The sequence below is a fragment of the Euphorbia lathyris genome, chromosome 1 (assembly GCF_963576675.1).
Source record: "Euphorbia lathyris chromosome 1, ddEupLath1.1, whole genome shotgun sequence".
NCBI classification, from domain to species: Eukaryota; Viridiplantae; Streptophyta; class Magnoliopsida; order Malpighiales; family Euphorbiaceae; genus Euphorbia; species Euphorbia lathyris.
In genome coordinates this window covers 4,912,387-4,937,171 of record NC_088910.1, presented here as the reverse complement: position 1 = coordinate 4,937,171, position 24,785 = coordinate 4,912,387, and the positions used below count along the sequence as shown (strand labels likewise).

General features: G+C 34.2%; 1 protein-coding gene across 1 annotated transcript; it reads left to right on the top strand.

The window, feature by feature from the left end:
• Nucleotides 1–18,571: 18,571 nt before the first annotated feature.
• On the top strand, nt 18,572–22,411 carry LOC136220796 (cytochrome P450 71D445). The gene is made up of 2 exons (XM_066008606.1): nt 18,572–19,571; nt 21,628–22,411. Exons 1-2 carry the CDS (start codon nt 18,657–18,659, stop codon nt 22,252–22,254), a joined length of 1,542 nt encoding a protein of 513 aa, XP_065864678.1. The 5' UTR covers nt 18,572–18,656; the 3' UTR covers nt 22,255–22,411.
• The last annotated feature ends 2,374 nt before the right edge of the window (nt 22,412–24,785 follow it).

The window sequence follows — 24,785 nt, the reverse complement described above, 5'->3', positions numbered from 1 at the left end:
TTGTTAAAAATAAATTAGGGAAAAGTACAAAAATAAACCTTGTGATTTGGCCCATTTTCGAACTGGACCACTGTGGTTTAAAAGTTTGCAAGTTGGTACGATGAACTTCATTCTGTTAGCAAACATATACAAAATTGACTAACGGTGTTAAAAGTCAAAGGGAAAAGAGTTAATTTGGTCCTTATATTTATTTATTTTATAAATTAACTCCCCTTATTATCTACTTACCACAAACAAACCCTAAAATTAAAAATAAGAATCAAATACACCATCTTCTTCACCTCTCTTTTGATTTTTTTTTTCTCTCTCTCCTCTCTCATCTTTCCCTCTCTAAATCAATTTCACCATGAGTGTAATTTACCCTTTTTCATTCTAAACATTGAATTGAACACTACTAAATAATCAATCAACCTAGAAATTCTATAAAATTGAAACCTAATTAACTGTGAAATGGATCAGGAAAATCGCTCTAGAATTCACGGACAAATACCTGAAAGAACCAAGAATTGCAGGATCCAAAAGAAAAGCTAAGATTTTTATCATTAAAACGAAAAATCCAAGCAGATCACACAGCTAAAAGGAAGAAAAGGGAGATAAATGGAGGAGCATATGATGAAACTAGCAAATCATAAACCGATTACAAAAAAAAAGGTAAAGAGGGAATTAAAATTGGATCCTGAGGAAAAAAAACAAAAGACAATGGAGGTTCAACATGTGACGAAGAAATCTTCGGATAAGCTACTGAGGAAATTTGCAGAATTAGGGGAAGAGAACAGCGTTAGGGTAGCCAAGAGGCGGAACAGAAAGTCTAAGCCTCAGCCTCACCCTCAGCCTCACCCTAGGGTTGTAGATCAAGTTGAAAGAAAATCACTTCTTCCTCAGGTTACTAGAAAGCCTCTGATTCTTAGGCAACTTCGAATTGGAACATGTAGAGATATCAACAACAAATCTATCTTCCTTGCACTTGAAAAGGTACTTTTCTTTCTTTTTGCATTTACAAAAATTAGGGATCTAATTAATTGAATGTATTTGATTCTTATTTTTAATTTTGGGAAAGGAGAGAGAAAGAAAAAAAATCAAAAGAGAGGTGAAGAAGATGGTGTATTTGATTCTTATTTTTAATTTTGAGGTTTGTTTGTGGTAAGTAGATAATAAGGGGAGTTAAAAAAAAAAAAAAAAGGGCGGCCCGGTCGCATTACGCGTCCCCGCTGAGCGAGGGAATAAGGGGAGTTAATTTAAAAAAAAATAAATATAAGGACCAAATTAACTCTTTTCCCTTTGACTTTTAGCACCGTTAGTCAATTTGGTATATGTTTGCTAACGGAATGAAGTTCATGGTACCAACTTGCAAACTTTTAAACCACAGGGGTGCAGTTCGAAAATAGGCCAAACCACAAGGTTTATTTTTGTACTTTTCCTAATAAATTAATTACTAAACTTAATTTTTAGTTTAAAAATAAATAAATAAAAAAATAAAAATAAAAATACAATCACGTGAATGAAGTGTGAGAGTCAAAGTGATAGATAAATAATTAAGTAAGGTTGATTTTTTCAACTCTTACAAATTTAGAAAATACAAAAAAAAAAAAAGTGTGAATGAATACATAAGTCTATGGTAAAAAAAAACCCCAAGTATGGGTATTGTATTTTCAAATGCCCACATGAATATGCCCTGTATGCAAAGGTGAAAAATGGAGATATGTTACTTGTTTGTTTGTATGTGGATGATCCATTTTTACAGGGAACAATCCTAAGATGTTTGAGGAGTTCAATAAGACAATGGCTCGTGAGTTCGAGATGACTGACATTGGTCTAATGTCATATTATCTTGGAATTGAAGTGAAGCAGAATGACGACATAATTTTTATTTCTCAAAGTGGTTTTGCAAAGGAGATATTCAAGAAGTTCAAGATGGAAAATTGTAATTCCGTCAGCACGCTAGTAGAATGTGGAATTAAGTTGACAAAAGATGAAGGTGGAGACAAAGTCAATCCGACATTATTCCGAAGCTTGGTCGGAAGTCTCAAATACTTGACATGTACGAGACCGGATATTCTCTATGCAGTCGGTTTAGTAAGTCGATACATGGAAGACCCAACGGTGTCACATTGGAATGCAGCAAAAAGAATTCTCTGTTACGTGAAAGGTACAACTAATTTGGAATTACTTTATTCAAAAACTGACGATTTCAAATTAGTTGGGTACAGTGATAGTGATTGGGCCGGTGATAAGGATGACCGAAAAAGTACAACTGGTTTTGTATTTTTTCTGGGTGCAACTGCATTTACTTGGAGTTCGAAGAAGCATGCAATTGTGACACTGTCAACCTGTGAAGCTGAATATGTTGCTGCAACCTCATTAGTCTGTCATGAAATTTGGCTCCGGAAATTGCTAAAAGAATTTCAGATGAGTCAAAATGATCCAACGGAGATTTTTATCGATAACAAGTCTGCACTGGAATTAGCAAAAAATCCAATGTTTCATGATCGTAGTAAACACATTGACACGAGGTACCATTTTATTCGGGAGTGCATTGAACAAAACGAGGTGATACTGAAGTACGTGAAGACGCAAGACCAGATTGCAGATATTTTTACGAAACCGTTAAAGTACGATATGTTCAGTCATTTGAGAGATCAACTATGAGTCACAGAAAATTAAGTTTAAGGGGGCATGTTAAAAATAAATTAATTACTAAACTTAATTTTTAGTTTAAAAAAAATAAATAAATAAAATAAAAATAAAAATGCAATCACATGAATGAAGTGTGGGAGGAGTCAAAGTGATAGACAAATAATGGGTAAATGACACCCATGGCCACTGAAATTTATCCATTTTCACATTATGACCACCGAACTTCATTTCTTTCTGGTAGGACCACTGAACTTTACACTTTTTAACACCGGTTGTCACTTAACGCCTCAAAACAGCCATTGTCGCTAAAAATAAAAAATCCAAAGCCTTAATGATATTCTAAGGAACTTTAATTCTTGAAAATTTTCGTTTTCAGGTCATTTAGGTGGTGTTTGGTTAGAATAGAGAAAGTGAATTTTTAGAGAGAGAAAACTCTAAAAAATGTGATTTTCGAAAATAAAAAATATGGTTTCATGGTAAATATCGTTATGAACAACTTTAATTCTTCAATATTTTCATTTTGAGGTTGTTAACGATCATTACCGGTCATTTTGAGAAGTTACTTAAAATTGAATGGCCACCGATGTTAAAAGGTGTAAAGTTCAGTGGCTATGTTGGGAAGAAATGAAGTTGAGTGACCATAATGTGAAAATGGATAAAGTTCAATGGTCATGGTTGTAATTTACCCGACAAATAATTAAGTAAGGTTGATTTTTTCAACTCTTACAAATTTAGAAAATACAAAAAAAAAAAAAAAAAAGTGTGGATGGGTGCATAAGTCTATGGTCAAAAAAACCCAAGTATGGATATTGTCTTTTCAATTAAAGTTTGTCCAAGAAAGTGTTGAGTGAAAGACATGAATAATTGTAGTGCTTTATTCAATTAAAGTTGTTTATAGTGAGTATTTGTAGTATTACATATTTTATTTCTCTAACAGATTTAGACTTATTAAATTTACACCTTAGAATACTTTAAATCTTCACCGTAGAATTATAATGAGCCTAGATCTAACGGTGAATAACTAAATTTATTTGATCATTCAGGGTCCAGGTGAACGCTACTGCGGGTTGGATTATGTTCCATTATATTCAATTATCGAGCTCATTTGTTTTTTTATTTTAATTTAAATCAAAATTTCAATTCAATTAACTGAAAATTCAATTTAATTAGTTAATATTGTATTTAATCTTTGGTCAAATATCCTCTGCTGGGGCAGGTCAAATGAGGCATGTGGAAAATACTAAAAAAAAAAAGAAGTAAAAAATCAACACTTGATGACAAAAATAAAAGGCATCTCCAGATGCAATAGACAAAATAATGACATGTGATCCATGAGATCTCATAAATAATTTTATTTTCTCCTTGAAAAGCGTTTCATAGAAAAAAAAAATATAATGTATTTTAAATCAATGTACTGAAATAATTATTTTCATTTTTATATAAAGCTTTCAAAAAAAAATTGGACCACTTTCTAGATTTATGCATGTCATCCTTGCAAAGGAAGACTTATATAAAGCTTTTAATTTGGTAAAAAAGAAATTTAACGTATAAAAACTAAAGTTTGATCAAATTATTCTACTAAATCTTTACAAAAAAAAAAAAAAAAAATTCAATTAAATTATTTTACTAAATTTTGTGATGAGGACATCTCAAGGGGAGTATGAGAAGGGTATACAAGGAGCTCTCCCGTACAGACCCCAAATTTAAGAGAGTCTAATTTTTTTATTATACAAATCTAAATAAATTATTATTATTAATTATTATGTGAAAAATTGAGTGAATGTTAACTTATTCAGAAAATTAACGTACTAAGAGTCTTAAGGGATCCAATTTATTATTATTATTATTATACAATATCTAATTTAATTATTTTTATTATATTTATTATGTTAAAAATCAAGTTAAAAGTATTTTGATGTTCTATTTTGTAGAAACATTATTATTATATGAAAGTATTAATTTTTTTAATGAATAGGGTCCAATTTTTTTTAATCTAGCACCAGGCTAAAAAAATATTTAAGACGACCCCGGACATCTCCACTACGAACGCGGTGAGTGGAGCAGAAGCAACAAATGAGATAGAATCTGAGTGACACGCCGTGTCACTTAGCGTGCCACTATAGTTCGACGTACAGAGCTCTGCGAAGAAATGACGAAATACTTGCGAAAGACAAGAACTGGATCCACATGACGTGTGTGTTATATGGCACGCCATGCGTGATCTATTGAGATGTCTTCGTCTTCAAACTGGATTAAGGGGATATGATAACTTGTGGAAAAATCCTTGATCGGAGCACTTCCCTGTGAGGCGCCGTTGGGATCGGCCGGGGACACTCCGATGCCAAAGTCAGTAATATTTCTGAGAATAAACTGTAAGCACAAAAGTAAAGAATCAGTAAGTGTACCTTTGATCCTAGGAAGCTGGAGTATTTATATAGGCTTTTGTAACCTTCAGCATTAATGGGAAAGCAGGTGGAGAGTCATGTCATTACTCATCTTTAATTGCTATTAATTCTCCATTAATCCCAGCATTTAGCATTGAAACCCTCAGAGTTGAGGTATTTGAACAGTCAAGTCTTTATTCCCATTTAATAGCTATTAATTGCCATTTAATTGTATCTATTCCCATTCATGGATGGTAATAAAGGCGCCTTTTGGTATTCTTAGATCCGTCAAGGCGTATGTACGCTCTCATTGAGAACAATGGCAGGTCTCGTCATGGTCCACGTGGCGTGGCATAATGCTAAAGACTCCTTCCTTTTCCTCATTATTTGCATATTCACCCCTACATTAACCATGCATTAATTATCATTAATTCCACATTAATCATGCATAAATATCTCTTTTAGAAGGAATAATGGTTTGCCATTATTTCTATTAATTTTCCTTTATTCCTTATTCAAGAATAATTTGGGTTGTTATCAGAAGCCCCCCCTAAAAGTATTAAAAGCTCTTTAGGGCTGTCTAAATGGTGTTTTATTTTTCTATCTTGGAGGAAAGTGGACCCGCCCTAGATGGGGGATCATATATGGAAATGATGCGCCTTTTGGGGCTTCCTTATGCAGGATCTTATGAACAAGATCCGCCCTATGTGGGATCATATATGGATATGATGCACTTTTAGGGGCTTTTGATTCCTTCTGGATAGGTGGCCAACCGTATCCATTGTTATCCTCTAGGGGCTTCTTGAGAGTTATATTTCCTTTAGAAAGGGAATAACCCGCCCTTTATGGGACCATTTGTTCCTACCGCATAGGATTATGATTCGCCTTACGGACTTCTTTTCTTTAGTTCTGCCATATTGAGGAGAATGACCCGCCCTTAGGGATCAGTAAGAATGATCAGCCATTTAGGGACTTTTGTGCATTTTGTGGAGGCGAGACTTTGTTATTTCTATGATGAAGATGAGGATTCATTACTTTGATGATAATGAGGCTTCATTGTTTGGATGAAGACGAGGCTTCATTGATTGGATGAAGACGAGGCTTCATTAATTGGATGAAGATGAGGCTTTATGAATTGGATGAAGACGAGGCTTCATGAATTGGATGAAGACGAGGCTTCATGAATTGAATGAAGACGAGGCTTTATGAATTGAATGAAGATGAGGCTTCATGAATTGGATGAAGACGAGGCTTCATTATTTGGAGATGAAGATGAGGCTTCATTATATTTGATGAAGACGAGGCTTCATTATTTGGATGAACCCTTTTCTTTCCAGAACTATTTTTACTAATGCATTATATCTTTTAGCAAGTAACTTTTTAGAATCTGGTTTAGGATTTCTCCGATTGTTTAGGGTAGGTGGCCAGCCGTACCCCAATGTGTGAACCTTTGTGAAGGTTAGAAGCTTTTATTCCTGGTGAGGAAGTTAAGCTGCCTTAGGCGATCGATTTGCTTCCTATCTTTGAGGTGAATCGATCTGCAGCCAGGTCTTGAGACTCTTCTTTGGGAAGAGTATTTGAGAGTGTAAAGTTCTCACATCTGAGAAATGTTTTAACTCTGTCTCTGACGACGATCAATCGTTTCCTATCTTTGAGGTAGATCGATCCACCGCTGAGATTATTGTTCTCCTATCTTTGAGGAGAAAGTTTAGGGTGTAATTTTCTCATATTTGAGATAATTTTAACCCGCTTTTGATGGTGACCAATATTTTTCCTGTCTTTGAGGAGAGAGTTGAGCTCATTTGAAAGCTTCTGAGGGTCTGTGCTTCTTATCTTTGTGGAAAGGGGATACGCCCGTGATGGGGATCAATTGTCCTATCTTTGAGGTAATTGATCCGTCTGTGGAACTTTTCATTTGCCAGCCACTGGGCGTATATCAGGAATAAAAGCTAGGCAAATGAATATAAGAAGTATGGCGAGAAAGAATAAATTATAAAATATAGGATACTATAACAGTTTAATGCACATATAAGAATACGTAAAATACTGATTTTTAGGCCTATGGTTCCGTCTTTTCTGAGCAACTAGAACCACATCCTCAATGATGTTTGACTTATGAGTAATCACATCTGGGCTTACTCCTGTGGGATCTCATTCTCCTATGCAAATAGGCTTTCAGACTCAATGAGAACTTTCGTAACATCCTCCTTGATTTCAGGTTTTAATCCTTTGGCGATCCACACACGCTTTCCATCAGCAATAAGGAGCGTTTCTGTGTCGCCCAAAGCTGTAGTGACAAGTTCATCTTCCTCACCTTCGTCATCTTTGAATTGTGGGCGGATCGATAATGACGCCGAGTAGGTCTCTTGAATCGCCTTTTGGTTCCCGCTAATCATTATTCCTCCTTTGCTGGTGGGAATGTACATTGCCATACGACGGATGGAAATTAGGGCTGCAACCTCTGAGATGAATGACCGCCCAAGAATGATGTTATAAGCTGATTGTCCATTCATAATAGAGAACTCCAGATCACCAATCCACGCTTGATCATCATCCGCCAGCTTGCATTCCAAAGTTACCTGGTCCTTGGTCCGGATAGTGTGACCTGTCACTCCCATGATGTCAACAATGGTTGTTTCTATTTGGATCGGATTAACCTTTAGTTTGGCGAATGCACCTATGGTGATGACATTGCAAGAACTGCCCGTGTCTACCATTACTCTCTTCATTTCATCTCCCATCCTTCAATTGTCAATGCATCTGTATGTGGAGAGATTACTGGACCTGTTTCTGCAAAAGGGGCAATTGAGGGATGTTTTATCCAGAACGAATATTTTTGCTTTTTCCACGGGTGGCTGATACACTGGTCCATCTGCTATGACATTAATGACACTTTTGAATTTCTTTTTGGGATCTGTCTTTTGCTTGTCGTCTTGTTATTTGTTATTCTGGACAAAGCTATCTAGTTTGCCAGCTCCCAGCAAGCTTCAGTGTGGTGGCCAACCTGTAGTACGCTTTGGCGTTTCTTCCAACGGTTACATGCTCCCCTCCTTTGGGTTCGGGATATGTAATGTCCCGCTTATATTGATTCTTTTCTTTTATATTGTGGCAAGTTGGAAGATTTAATCATTTTTTCCGCCTCGTACCCCATGATTCGCGCTGTGAATGGCGAATTCCTGTTAACTGGATGGCGTATCTTTCTGCATTGTTCTCTTGTCTATCCAGAGCGGCATGCACTCGCCTTTCAATCTCATCATTCGTGTGTTCAATGTTGAATCATGATGGTGAAGTCGGCTCTTGATCTTGATCTCGATCATGTTGAGGTTATGTTTGGAGCTATGGTTTAATGCGGATGGATGTTGTCACAACCGTGGGAGCCATTTTATCTAGCTTCGAATATCTTGTCTCCGCATCCTTCAACATTTTGCTAACATAATAGATGGAGAACTGCTGACCTTCTTCTTCTTGAATAACCACGGTGCACATAGCTTTATCCATGACAGATTGATACAAATGTAGGTCTCCCCTTCAGATTGGTCTGCTCATCAAGGGTGGTTCTGCTAGGAATTGTTTTATACCTTGATATGCTTGTTGACAATCTTTCTAGTACGATGATCCGCCCGTTCAACCTCTGGATCTTTCTCCCCATAGTGGGGCTTTCATTTAGGCGCTCTTTTCACCTTTTTCCTCGCATGGCTTTTATTTAGGCGCTCTTTTCACCTTTTTCCTCGCAGGGCTTTTTACTTTATCTGGATTTGCTCTAAGTCCTTTTTTGCTAATGACATAGTCAAGGACTTTTTCTGAAGTGACTCTGAATATACACTTCTCTGGATTGAGCTTTATTTTTCATGCTAGTGTTTGGCACTGGTTGCATTATTAGCAATTCCCTTATACCTGTGGGTTAGCACTTGGGGATCAGTGGCTTGATCCACGGAACATACTTCATAGCAAAAGACTGTTTGCATTGACCTTGTTGGCAAATATGATGTATAATGAAATGTCTCTTTATGGAATTTTTAGTTCATCTTGGAATCAACTTAATAATTCCTTCACGTTGGTCCCTGACTCTAGAATGAACTTAGTCAAAGGACAAAACTGAGTAAATATTATATGTCAAACAAATTCATAATAGAATTTTAATCGTGCTTGTTTTAATAATAATATCACGTATAACGGTCATAACCATAAAGATTGCTACTGCACATGAATATCATAATGAATTCTTAATAAATAACCATAATGAGAATGGTCTAAGAATAATGTCCTTTTGTATTTCAATGCGCATTAATATCCAAGATAGCATATTTATTTTAAACGTCATAAAAGTTATGACATTCTATATTGGGTAAGATATCTTACATAGTTGCTATTTACTTGCAATTAATATTGTGCATCCATACATTAATGGCATTCAGAGATCATTAAAGCCTCATTTGAATGAGGTGTAATTAAAGAAAGGTAAGTGATGATTTAATAATATAGTTATATATAAAATTACTCTTATATCATTTCATTTGTACGAATAAAATAAAAGAGAAAGGGTAATTTTGGAAGAAAAATATATGTACCATGATTCTCCTCCAATTTGGAGTGTAAGAAAAATTACTCAAAATCCACTCTCACCTACCTTCACATACAATCCTCCAATCTTTAAGAAATTCTCATGTATATCCTAAGAATTTCGCATAAATTAATGTTCTGATCCGAAACCGACACTTGCACTATTTTGTAGTTAGCTCAGGACATGAAAGTTTTGTTTATCCAATTTGGTAATTCATCAGCCCATAATGGCCTTAATAGTTAGGGACAATTACAGGATAATTACAAATAGACTCGGTATTTTCAAGTCTCTTGTGTTGGTAACAGAAATTCTAACAATGTCAAATAAACAGTTTTTATATGAATAGACACATCCTTGTAAAAAAGGGAATGAAATAACTGTTTGACAAAACAATATTCAAAAATATGAATTTCTGATATTAAAAGTACTATATAGGAGAAAAACCATATATAGATGGTGAATTGTACAAGGAAAAACCAAATATGATTTTTTTTTGTAATTTTTCTAATAGTTATATGCATGTTCATCCAAAAGACCGACCAGATCTAAATCATTTGTAATTACATGAGCCCTTTTATGATATTTTAATATCAAATGACAAAATCACATTGAATTGATGATTTTTTTTTTAAATCCCAAGATTACGGGTCTTATACATACGTTTGTACTAATTCAATGATAATGACATATTATACTCGTCATGCATAAAAATATAAGGCATATTGAGCATGCAAGATTTAATGAAAGATTTGTGTCTATTACTTTATCTTTCACAGTTTATTAGATTTATCATAATAACATGTAATGATATTCATAGCACTTTATAAGAGTGAGGGATCTCAATTTTCTTTAATTAAAAATGGAATAAGAAATGGGAGGAAACTTATCTTTTTCATCATAAAATTCCAGATTTAATGTAGAAAACTCTTTCCCACCAATATATGGAGAACTGTATCTTTGGATAGATTTGTTGTACTGATTGAGCCAAAGTTTGAGATTGTGATTTCTATTCTGTTGACTCCATTGTTTTATTCTTTGTGAAACTCTATACAATCAAGATTTTGTGATCTTCTGTTTGTTAGAGATCCACGTTCACCGCACCAATTGATAACTTGTGGAAAAATCCTTGATCGGAGCACTTCCCTGTGAGGCGCCGTTGGGATCGGCCGGGGACACTCCGATGCCAAAGTCAGTAATATTTCTGAGAATAAACTGTAAGCACAAAAGTAAAGAATCAGTAAGTGTACCTTTGATCCTAGGAAGCTGGAGTATTTATATAGGCTTTTGTAACCTTCAGCATTAATGGGAAAGCAGGTGGAGAGTCATGTCATTACTCATCTTTAATTGCTATTAATTCTCCATTAATCCCAGCATTTAGCATTGAAACCCTCAGAGTTGAGGTATTTGAACAGTCAAGTCTTTATTCCCATTTAATAGCTATTAATTGCCATTTAATTGTATCTATTCCCATTCATGGATGGTAATAAAGGCGCCTTTTGGTATTCTTAGATCCGTCAAGGCGTATGTACGCTCTCATTGAGAACAATGGCAGGTCTCGTCATGGTCCACGTGGCGTGGCATAATGCTAAAGACTCCTTCCTTTTCCTCATTATTTGCATATTCACCCCTACATTAACCATGCATTAATTATCATTAATTCCACATTAATCATGCATAAATATCTCTTTTAGAAGGAATAATGGTTTGCCATTATTTCTATTAATTTTCCTTTATTCCTTATTCAAGAATAATTTGGGTTGTTATCAGGATAATAGCTGGAACCTCTTTTTTTACTGTTTTACCACTGAACTAATTACGTCCTGCCGTTAGTCTTATTTTCCTTTCTACCCTTTTATTTACTTATCCCTGTTCTATCCTTAAGATCCTTTAATTGTTTCTAGCTCTAGTAAGGGCATTTTAATATCTTTACTTAACCTAGAAAAGAGTATATAAACTCTTTTATTTGCAAGAAAAGCAACATTTGATTAATATGAATTTCCAGTCTCCATTGTTGAAAGCTTTTCTTAAATACTCGGCGTTAGCTCCTTCAAACATAGGCTTGAGAAGAATTTTTTTTTTTTTTGTGGATTTAAGATTAAAATCCTCACTTTGAGACCATTTTGTATCATTTTGTCAAAAAAATTTCAAATTAACTTTGATTTTTACCTAAATCCTAATATATTAAAATTATTACACTTAAGACTTATTGTTTAGGCATAAATCTTTATTTGGCTACTGTAGTATTCAAAATTTTATCATTTATCCTATGCGTTATCATTTCGTAACATTTTCCTCGTTAGATATTCACTTGGCAACACTTAACCCATTTTAAATTATAAGTTGATTCATTTAAGAAAATAAATTAATTCTTTCCTTATCCACATATTAAATCTATATGAAAAAATTAAAGCAAATGCTACGTATATATATCATGTGTCAAAAATTATATTATGTGGCAAAACTCAAATTATTTAATTTTTCATCCAACATATTGGTTAAATATATCACATATCTCTGGAAAAAATGTTATGAAATAAGTACATGAGGCAAATAATTTATTCATTACTCGGTTCGACTGGTCAGATATTTTTTATGTAATTTATTTTTTGATTAAAGTTTTTGGTAAATTTAAACTCGAATTCGAGATCTCTAACTTAAACGACTTGAAATTTTCTTTTTTAAAATAAAAAACTTGAAATCCTTAATCGCTTAATACAATCTTTTTTTAAGAGCGCTTAATACGATCTTAATTGATGTTTTTTTAAATATAAAAAAGTATACTGTTTTTTCAATTTTATTTAAATATATACTTATTAGAAGTTCAAATCCATAGAATAGCATCTGCAATCTAATTTTTATGATTTAAGTCATTCTGATCTTTTCGGGTGTTCACGACTGACGATTGGCTTAATATCTTCCCTAATGGCTCTTCTCACAATACCATTGCGTCGGTGTCTGATCACTCTCCTATTATTCTCCAAACGGAGAACTCTATTCCTTCCCGTTCTAGTAAGCAGTTTCGTTTTGAGAATAAATGGATAAGGGAACCTGAGATGGCAAAGATTGTATTAAATGAATGGCTTAATAGTGGTGATAAGAGTCTGTCTGATAGATTGAAGGCAATTGCGGATAGTCTGGATAAGTGGGGTCATAGTATAAATGTGAATTTCAAGAGAGAAGTTAAAAACCTTTCAAGTCAGCTTGAGGTTTTGCACAGCTCCAGCCACGGTCAGACGGCATCTGAATACGAGAAGGTGCATGCTGATCTTATTAAAATTCTGGTTCAAGAAGGCGACCATTGGCGTCAACTATCCAGAATTCAATGGCTCCAAGAAGGGGATTCTAATTCTTGGTTTTTCCACTCCTTTGCTAATGGAAGAAGAAGATGTAATTTCATTCCTAAACTTCAGCGTGACGACAGTAGCATTGCTACTGAAGCTAACGATCTTTGTCAGGTTGCGCAAGAGTATTTTGGTTCTCTTTTCTCTCAAAGCAATATAGATTTTCAGGAGGTGGAAAAGGCGGTTTCTTGGAAAGTCACTGATGAACATAATATGGCTCTGTCAGCTCCGTTCTCCTTGGAAGAATTTAAAATCGCGTTATTTGGAATGCATCCTAACAAAGCTTCGGGCCCGGACGACTTCAACCCTCGATTTTATCAGAAATTATGGGGTATCCTTGGTCCTGACATATTTAAAGCCGGATGCCAATGGCTTGAGATACGTACTTTCCCGCCCAATCTTAATGATTCAATTATTGCTTTTATTCCTAAATGCGATTCTCCATCTACTATGCGAGACCTTCGCCCTATCGCTCTGTGTAATGTGCTTTATAAAATTGTTTCAAAGGTGTTGGCTAATAGATTGAAAGGAGTATTATCTGACATTATTTCTAAAAACCAGTCGGCTTTTCTCAAAGGCCGTTCAATTCTTGACAATGTCATGATCGCCTTTGAAACTATTCACAGTATGAGATGTAATGTGGCTAAAAAGCAGGGTGATGTGGCTCTTAAAATTGATATAAGCAAAGCCTATGACAGGGTGGATTGGAACTTCTTAAAGGCAATGATGTTGAAATTTGGCTTTAATGAAACTTGGGGGCACTTAATTATGCTTTGTGTTACTTCTGTTCGGTATTCAGTAAAAGTTAATGACAAAGTGATTGGTCCCTTTGTCCCAGAGCGGGGAATAAGACAAGGCGACCCATTATCTCCTTACCTTTTCCTTATCTGTGGAGAAGGCTTGTCTGCTTTATTAAATCGTGCTGAATCGGAAGGAAGGTTATATGGTAATCGTGTCGTTAAAAGTGCTCCTTCAGTGTCTCACTTGTTATTTGCTGACGATGCCTTCCTGTTCTTTAGGGCATCGATTGAGGAAGCTAGAGAAATTAAGTGTATTCTATCCATATATGAAAAGGCTTTGGGTCAAGCGGTTAACTTTTCGAAATCCAGAATTAAGTGTAACAATAATGTGAACCCTCTTCTGGCTTTTGCTATGTCACAAATTATTGGGGTTGATAATTCACTAGACTCGGGCAAATACCTTGGGCTCCCTTCCCTTGTGGGTAGGAAAAAATCCGCTATTTTTGCTCACTTCAGAGATAGGCTTTGGAATAAACTTCAGAGTTGGAGGGGTCGTAATCTGTCCAAAGCTGGCAGGGCGACTCTCATTCGGGCAGCTGGACAAGCCATTCCTATCTACTTCATGAGCGTATTTCTATTGCCGGTCTCTACCGCTACTGAACTTCAGAGAATGCTTAACTCCTTCTGGTGGGGTAATAAACAAGATGGGTCTCGAGGTCTTAATTGGATGTCTTGGGAGCGTCTATGTATCCCCAAGTGTCAAGGAGGGTTGAGTTTCCGTGACTACACTACCTTCAATGTGGCAATATTGGGTAAGCAAGGGTTGTCTATGCTATCCTCTCCAGATTCTTTAACCAGTCGTATCTTCAAAGCTAAATATTACCGTCAAGTGGATTTCTTGAGAGCAAGACTTGGTCACTCTCCTAGTTTTATATGGAAAAGTATCTGGGGATCTCAAATTATCATTCGTGAAGGTATAAGGTGGAAAATTGGAGACTGTAATTCTGTTAATGTTTAGTCGGATCCTTGGCTGAGAAAAGTTGATGGAAAAATGATTGAAACCCCGATGATTGCAGGATTGGAGAATTTAAAGGTCTGTGATCTCTTTATTCCGGGAACTCACGAATGGGATGTGGAAATGTTGAACGAAATATTTATCCCCAGGGATGTGCAAGCAATCCAGAACATTCCCATGAACAGACCTGGTACTGTTGACAAAATTATATGGAATGAAACGCGAAATGGTCTCTACTCGGTTAAGAGTGCATATCGACTAGGAACGGAAGTAGTGGCTCAAAATGACCAGTGGAGGACAGTAGGTAATTGGAGGAAAATGTGGAGTATGGAAATTCCAGCAAAAGTTCGCTACTTTTGTCAATTCCCTATACTTGAGTGCATATCCGAAACTGTTTACTGATTCGTGCTAATCTACTGTCACGAGGTTTGTCAATTCCCTATACTTGTGTGCACTGTAATACTGGATATGAAGACCTTTGGCATCTATTTGTTGCATGTCCATATATAAAGGAAATATGGGGTGACATCAATCTGCTTAATCTAATTCATTCTATGTCTTTGGATGCTGATGGTTTTAACTCTTTATTCATTGAAATCATCAATACTCAAACTAAAGATATATGCTGCAAATTTTTAGTGATTTTGTGGAGTTGGTGGAAAGCTCGTAATGATAAGCTATGGAAATGCAAAATAACTAGGAGCCGTCAGGTTATTATGCGGGGTCTGGATTGCCAGTCCAATTGGGTGGCTGCGCGTAATCTTAGGAATATTGATGTTCTGCAGGAGCGGCCTGTGGTCTGTTCGAAGTGGCATCGCCCTCCTCAGGGTCTGGTTTGCTGCAGCGTTGATGCTGCGTTTTTTGCCGCAGCAGGAAAAACTGGTTCTGCTGCTGTTCTTCGTTCAGATGAGGGGCACTTTTTATCTACTCGGGTTAATTCTACCGATGGTCTTCAGCTGGTGCACAAAGGGGAAGCTACGACTCTGTTAAATGCACTTAATTGGATTAAATCGGCTGGTTTTGAGCATGTGCTTCTGGAATCAAATTCGTTAACTGTTGTTCAAGCAATTAATTCGTCTCTACCCGACGAAAGCGAGTTTGGTGATATCATTGCTCATTGTAAATCTTTACTCAGTCTCAACAACGGTTTTTCGGTCCGTTTTGTCAAACGTTTAGCTAATGGTTTAGCTGATGCTTTTGCTCGGCTTTCCTATTTACATACTATTCCTTTTATTTATGATGTTATTCCAGATGTAATCTCTTCTAGTTTGTTGAACTTTTGCCCGATTGTGGCTCATTAATCCATTCCATTTTCAAAAAAAAAAAAAAATCATTCTGATCTTTTAAGTCTGAATTATTTCTTTTATTTCAATTATATAAATTTATTGATTTGCTGATAAAATAAATCGGTTCGCTTTTACTAAAGCTGAAAAAAAAAAAAAATCTGAAAAATATATATAAAGAAGAGATACATGGTGTTAAGTATGGTAATTTTGTGCATTAAAAACAAAATCTCACTAAAATTTAATTTAAAATTCAAATCTCAGCATATCAAAATTTGGATACCAAATATCAAGTACACATCATTTTACCCCATAATTTCACTAATTAAATTGAATATATTAAAAGAAAAATACAAACAGATCACAGCCAGTCTGCACATGCAATCATGTCAAATTAGAATATTATTGAAAATGTAATATCATACTTCAAGTCAACATAAGGGTGCTACATATTCTTTATTTAATTTATTTATTATCCAACATTATCAATTATAATATATAGTATGATTTGTATCTGCTTGCATTTTAATAATATTTTCTTTTGGAAAGTTGCATTTAATAATGTTGAAACTAAAAAATAATAACGTGGATCCAAACTAGCTATTAATGAAATAATTTTTTAATAAGTTCGATTTGTCACGGCACCGATACAGAAATTTAATAACTTAATTATATTTACACTCTTAGTAATACTTTTTTTAAATAAAATATTAACATTATTTAATTCATTAGTTACACATTTTTAATTAATTATTTAAATAAAAGTTTACATCCTAAAATATATTTCTTAAAATATTATAACTCTCAATTGTTTGACTTAAATGATTAAATATCTTAAATTTTTAAGTTGGAAAAACCGTTACTAAAATCTAATTATTAATAAAATACTAATTTGATCATACGTATAAATTTTTACGCTCACCTAATTAGCCGATAAAGAAAAGATAAAATATTAGAATTTAATTAACACGTTCCAAATTAAATTAATATAATTACATAAATATAAAAATTAAATTAGTACTATTTCATACGTAGAAATCAAATTCACATTTTTCTCATAATTTTTAGTTCAAATTTTTATTTTTATTCATTAATTAATCATATATATAACTTTTTTTGAAATAAAATTTTTGCCAAAAAATACGAGATTTATCCCAAAAGCACGGTCCAATCATGCATCTTAAACATGACGAGCTTGAGAACATCATACTTGAAGGACTATGTATGTAATTAACCTGTATATATAAAAATTATAAATGAACTAGAACAAAAAAAGGATCTAATACATCACCAGTTGTGTCGCTGACACGACTTGATTTCACGGTTTTATATGATGGTTCATGTTAGCCGATCCCGAATCATTTCGGGACTAAGACTTTGATGATGTTGTTGTTGTTGTTGTCTGAAAGTTCCCCCGACTTGTTTAACATTTATTAATTAATCACTCGATTACAATTAAAAAGTAAGTTGCATATGTAATTAGTATTGCACACGATTTGAAATATTATTGCATAATACACATAGTAAATTATAACATATTATAAATGAAGTTCTAACTTACTCAAATATAAACTTATTATCTCTCATATATCGACTTTGTTCGTTTTGTTTTCCGAGATACATGCAACACACCTTAAGGGTGAATTATACCTATGCCTACTTAACTTTATTAATTTTCATGATATGACCACTAAACTTCAAAATGTAACATAAAAGTCTTTTAACTTTACACTTTCTAATAGTATAGTCATAAAACTTTAATTAACGTCTCAATATGACTATTGACGATCTCAAAATGAAAAATGTACAAAGTTCGTTTCAATGATATTTAGTATAAAACCACATTTTTTGTTTTCCAAAATCACAATTTTTGGAGTTTTCTCTTTCTAAAAATCCATTTTATTTCTCCTAACCAAACGTCTAAATGATTTTAAAACAAAAATTTTGAAATATTAAAATTGCTTTGAATATGACCAGTTTTTGAATTTTTTTTTTTTTTTGTGATCATCAACGGTCAATTTGAAATGGTGATTGAAATTTAGTCCAATTATGCGGCTCAAATGCAGTATTGGTCATTGAATTTTTATGGCTATCTTAAAATGGTAACTGATCATATTCAATTCGTCTAAATAAAATTATTCAACTTTGAATTTTATCTCAATCAAGTCACTCACGCTACTTCAAGATAAAAAAACACCAGAAAAATGAAGTGGCTTCACATCATCACTGGTCAACTTTCAACAACCGAAACAATACGTAGGTGTCATCTAGATAACACGTGTTTGCCATCTAGCTTACCGAAACGACACCTGTATACGTGTCAGCTAGGTGGTATCCAAGTGTCATTTTGGTCAGTTAGGTGATGCCCACCTATCATTTTGGTCAACGGTGAAAGTTGACTAGTACTGATATGCAAGTTACGTCATTTTTTTTTATGTCTTTTTGCTCTTTAAATTATCGAAATGACTTAATTGAGATAAAATTCAAAGTCAGATAATCAGTCAAAACAAAAATTGAGTGACTATTTTGAGACAAAACGCCATTGACCCATATTATGCCTAAATATATATTCTATCTCCAAAGTTAATTAAATTATATATATATATATATGAAACTCTTCCCTATCTAATCAAAGATACCCTCATTAACCTCTGCAATTTCCCCCAAACCACCACTCTGTAATTTCCCCCAAAACACCATGGAATTAGAATTCCGATCACCATCTTCTCCATCAGAATGGGCAATAACCTCCACAATAACTCTCCTCTTCCTAATTCTCCTCCGTAAAATACTCAAACCCAAAACCCCAACACCAAACCTCCCACCAGGCCCCAAAAAACTCCCCTTAATCGGCAACATCCATCAACTCATCGGCGGCATCCCCCACCAAAAAATGCGAGACTTATCCCAAATCCACGGCCCCATCATGCACCTCAAACTCGGCGAGCTCGAGAACGTCATAATCTCCTCAAAAGAAGCCGCAGAAAAAATCCTAAAAACACACGACGTCCTCTTCGCGCAACGACCCCAAATGATCGTCGCTAAAAGTGTCACCTACGATTTCCACGACATAACTTTCTCGCCATATGGGGATTATTGGCGACAACTCCGGAAAATAACAATGATAGAATTACTCGCCGCGAAACGTGTTCTTTCGTTTCGCGCCATTCGGGAGGAAGAGACGACGAAATTAGTTGAATTGATTAGGGGGTTTCAATCTGGGGAGTCAATTAATTTTACTAGAATGATTGATTCAACAACTTACGGGATTACTTCGAGAGCGGCGTGTGGGAAGATTTGGGAAGGGGAGAATTTGTTTATATCAAGTTTGGAGAAGATAATGTTTGAAGTTGGGAGTGGGATAAGTTTTGCTGATGCTTATCCTTCTGTGAAATTGCTGAAGGTGTTTAGTGGGATAAGGATTAGAGTGGATAGACTGCAGAAGAATATTGATAAGATATTTGAGAGTATAATTGAAGAACATAGAGAGGAGAGGAAAGGGAGGAAGAAAGGGGAGGATGATTTGGATCTTGTTGATGTTCTTTTGAATTTGCAGGAAAGTGGAACTCTTGAAATTCCTTTGAGTGATGTTACTATTAAAGCTGTTATCATGGTTAGTATATCTACTTCTCTTTTAACTTTGATTTTATTGATTACTGTGTTTTTGATGGTTTATTTGGATATATTAAAGTTATTTTGGGTGGTAGTTACTTCTGAATTTGTTTAAAGTTGTTTTTGATTCCTAAAATTCATGTGTCAGAGTGAAGATTGAAGTTTTGAAAAAGTTTGAAATGTGTAAATTTTAAGTAAGTTAAGTAGGTGAAGGGCTAATAGATAATTTTTAGAGAATCAATCGGTCAATTTAAATAAATTTATAAGGTCAATAGATTATTGTAAGTAAATTCAACGGACTAATAGGTAATTTTTAAAAAGCCAATATATCATTTTAAGGAAGTTCAGAGGTTATTAAATCAGTGTAAGTAAATTTAATGGACCAATATGTAATTTTCAAAGAGTGAATAGGTTATTTTAAGCAAGTTCGTAGTGCTAATAGATCACTGTAAATCAATTCAGGAATTAATAAATAATTTTTAGAAAATCAATAGGTCACATTAAATAATTTCAACGGACTAATAATCACAGTAAGTAAATTCAGAGTCTAGGTAATTTTCTAACAATTAATAGATTACAGTTTGAAATACATTTTTTTTATAATAATCGGATATATTAAAAAATGTTTTCAATTATTAAAATATAAATTTCAACTTGCAACTGAAATTAATAAAGAATAACTAGGAACTTTTATATACATTTTAATGAGCAAGTGAATTTGCTCATTCACAATTAGATATAAGGATGCTTTAAATCTTCACCTTAGAATTTTAACAAGTTTAAATCTAACGGTAAATAAGTAAATTCTATATGCTTATTAGGTGCATATGATCAAGACTGAAAGAATAACTATCTATTAGTCGAGTTTCAAATTCAAAAACTATTTTTATATTTAATTAAAAATAAAAGATCACGAAACTAATGTATCAAAATAAAATTTCAAAAACTATAGCAATTAAAATTAAAATTAAAAGATAGGAACTAATGTATGAAAAAAAAAATTAAAAAACTTAATGCACTAACAAGCGAAAGATAAGGACCTACATAATGCTTTTTGGCTTTTTTGGCTTTTTATTCTTGTAACTTTTTTTTCAACTTATTCGGCTACATGAAAACAAAGCTTTCTAGATTAATACGGGGTTTTAGCTCTTCATCTATCTAAAATATTATTATTTAGTCATTAATCTATTATTTAATTATATTTGGCATCTAATCTATCTCAAAATTCATTCAATTTGAATAGAAAGTTAATAAAATTATTTATCCTATCGCAGATAAATTTTAAGATATATCACGTGTCAAAATATCAAAATATCACCATATATTAACCATTGCAATAGTTCAATGGTCAAATTTAACTAAATAATAGATAAAAAATACAATAAAATATCAGTACTATATCATAGTCCCTTGTACTCGGGTTAAAATTTTTATTGATCATTGAGTTCAAGTTTTTTCGTTAGCCTCCTGACTAGCTTAAACTAATTTATTTGTCATGTTGATTTGTTTAAAGTGATTTATTCATCTTCTAAACTTATTTAAACTCATCTAAATTTCAATTTGACTAAATCAAATCACGTTATGCCACGTGGATTTTTTTTTTTTTTTGTAACTCATAATGTTTTCAATTATATAAAAGAGCATAGTTTCATGCCTCGGTATCAGTTTTGACATCGATAATAAGCTCCAACATGGATAGATAGCCACGGCCTAAACGGGATCTATTTCTCATATAACAAAGTTTAATCTAGTTAGAAGTTTAACCAAAATAACAAACAGTTATCACTTTTTTATGTTTTCTACAAGATTATGCCACCACGTGGACTTAGAAAGCTAATCATATCAATTTAAGCCATTCAAGACACTTTCTAAATTTAAGGCACAATTAGTTTGTTTAAATTAGGTTCAGACGGTTCGTAACGCATTGAGCAAGCGCTCTCTCTATATTAATCCTTTTGTTTATCTCCCAAATGTGGGGATATTAATTACATGATCACATTACCTATTTAATTAAGTTGTTGGGTTAACAATTTTTCTTTTTTCTACTTCTTTTTCAGGATATGTTTGTTGCAGGTGTAGACACATCAGCTGCAACAACAGAATGGTTAATGTCTGAACTAATAAAAAACCCAGAAGTAATGAAAAAAGCACAAGCAGAAATAAGAGAAAAATTCAAAGGAAAAGCAAGCATAGATGAAGCAGATTTACAAGACCTCCACTACCTAAAACTAGTAATCAAAGAAACATTCAGATTACATCCTTCAGTGCCATTATTAGTTCCAAGAGAATGCAGAGAAAGTTGTGTCATCGAAGGCTATGATATACCAGTCAAAACCAAAATCATGGTTAATGCTTGGGCTATGGGAAGAGATACAAAATATTGGGGAGAAGATGCAGAGAAATTTAAACCAGAAAGATTTATTGATAGTCCAATTGATTTCAAAGGACATAATTTTGAGTATCTTCCATTTGGTTCTGGGAGGAGAAGTTGTCCTGGAATGGCATTTGGAGTTGCTAATGTTGAAATTGCAGTTGCTAAGTTGTTATATCATTTTGATTGGAGGCTTGGTGATGGAATGGTGCCGGAGAATCTTGATATGACTGAAAAAATTGGAGGTACTACTAGAAGGTTATCGGAGCTCTATATTATTCCTACTCCATATGTTCCTCAGAACTCAGCTTAGAACAATTCCATATGTTCCTCACAACTCAGTTTAGAGCAATTAGTTATGAGTTTTCTTACTTTCATCAATAATGTTATCAATAATGTTTAGTGTTTGTAATTGATTGTTGAAATATTACATATAAATTTGATTAATTGGTAATATAGAACATCCCTAATGTTTGCCTCGTTAGAGTTGTAAATGGGGCGGGGTGGGAATGTGGACTTCGCTTCCCATTCCCTTCCTCATTTCTAGGGGAATCCCCATTATGTTTCTGTTGATGAAATGAGAAAATAATCGTTTCGGTCTCCATCTTTGTGGATAGGGATGTAATCGAGCTGAGTAGGGGCGAGTTGAGTTTTGGCATGCTCATGTTCGGTACTATAGAAAATTAATGAGACCGAGCTGAGTTTCGAACTCGGTTCAAGCTCAAAATCATGTTTGAGCTTGGTTCATAAAGGAAATTATCTATTCGTGAACTGTTAGCGAGTGACTCATTTATTTTGTTCATAAACTTTTCTCATGAAAAACTCAATAAGTATATTCATAAACAAATACAAGGGAAAAACATGTGAGTCAATAAATAAGTTGCTCGCGAACAATTCGTATATTGTTCGTTTATAGTATTTGGGGACGAACTCATCTAATAGTAAACAATTCATATATTGTTTGTTTATTGTGTTTACAGACGAACTCACCTAATACTAGATGAAATAATATGAAGTTTACAAACTTAATATTATCAAGTTTTTAGATGTTGAATACATAAAAAAACATAAATATTTTAATTCATCACAATAACTTAAGTTTGTCTCACATCACTCAAGAAATAATAATATTGAAAAAACAATCAAACTGAGCTTGTTCATGAGTCTATTTATGAATATTATAATCGAATGAGCTTGTTCATGAACTAATAATCAAGCTACTTTCGAACGAAATTTAGTAGTTGAAGAAACATTCAGATTACATTTTTGAGTTCCATTATTAGTTCCACGAGATGTAGAGGAAGTTGTGTAATTGAAGGGTATAATATACCAATCAAAATTAAATCATGGTTCATGCTTGGGCTATGGGAAGAGATACAATGAAAGAAGTTGCAGATAAATTTAAACCAGAAAGATTTATTGATAGTTGAATTAATTTTAAAGGACATAACTTTGAATATCTTGCATTTGATTCCGGTAGACGAGGCTGTCAAGGAATGGAATTTGGAGTCGCTAATGTTGAAATTACAGTTGCTAAGTTGTTGTATCATAATGATTTTAAAATCAGACTAAACCGGCCTGTTGAACTAGTTCAACTGTGAATCAGACAGACAGCCGGTCCGGTCATAACCATTTCGGGTTAATAATGTTAACCCCTCAAAAACCGGAGGAAACCGGTGAACCGGTATTAAACGAGTGAACCAAAATGACTCCGGTTATTTTTTAGTGCTTGATGATTTAAAGGAATCCGATCTGGCATGTGCTTCTTACACATTCACGCCCATTACTGTGTTGGGAAACCTCACTATAAAATAGACCTGTTCATGGGCCGGACTGGGCCAGGTCCAGCCGGCTTTTATCTAAAAATGCTTAGCCCAAGCTCAACCCATATTAATATATAAATTTATTAATTAATATTAATAGACGGACTGGGCCGGGCCGGGTTCATGCTATTTTTATAAATCCAAAAACGTCCAAAAAAGACGGGCTTTAGTAGGTTTGGATTGGACTGGGCCTAAAAATAAATTTTTATGTACAAACCCGACCTATGGGATACAAGTCTGGATGGACTGGAAGGCAACCGGACCCGTGAACAGGTCTACTATGAAATACATTTATCAATTTAATGGCTCCAAACAAATTCTCTACTGGGCTGGGCCAAAGTAGTTTATAAATCTGTTTATATACTCTTTTTTTTTTTTCCATTTTAAAGTGATTATAACTCCTTGTGCTAATATGGTATATTTTATCTAATAAACTGTTATACCATTTAATTTCAATGTAGCCTAAATATAGTTCCATGATATTAGGACAATATTAGTTAAGTAATATGATAAACATCAAGTAGTAATCCATCGCTCGAGAAACCATAATATCGCCGCCTACACTCAAGATCCCACGCCGCCCGAGCGTCCTATGTCGAAGGCGGAAATTCCGCCGGAAGATGGAAGGCGACTAGAAGATATGGATACTACGGAACCAAAGTCGTATAAAGATTCAGTGGTAGGAGATCGTCCTGGTGCAGCCGCCAGAATCCCAATTGATTTACAAGCAGAAGGTTTGGTATCAATTTCACTTGAGAATCCCTTAAAACCGAAATTTACAGTCCGTGAAGATGTGATGAAGCAATGGGGGAAACCTTGGCAGGATGCGTTGATTGTAAAACTTTTGGGAAAGAATGTAGGGTTTATTGCTCTACAGCGCAGGGCTCTGGAAATCTGGAAACCCACTGGCAAAGTGGAAATCATGGACATAGGCTATGGCTTCTATCTGGTCACCTTTGACGACTCGGAAGATAGATTGAAAGTGATTCATGAGGGCCCTTGGAGTGTCCAAGGACACTAC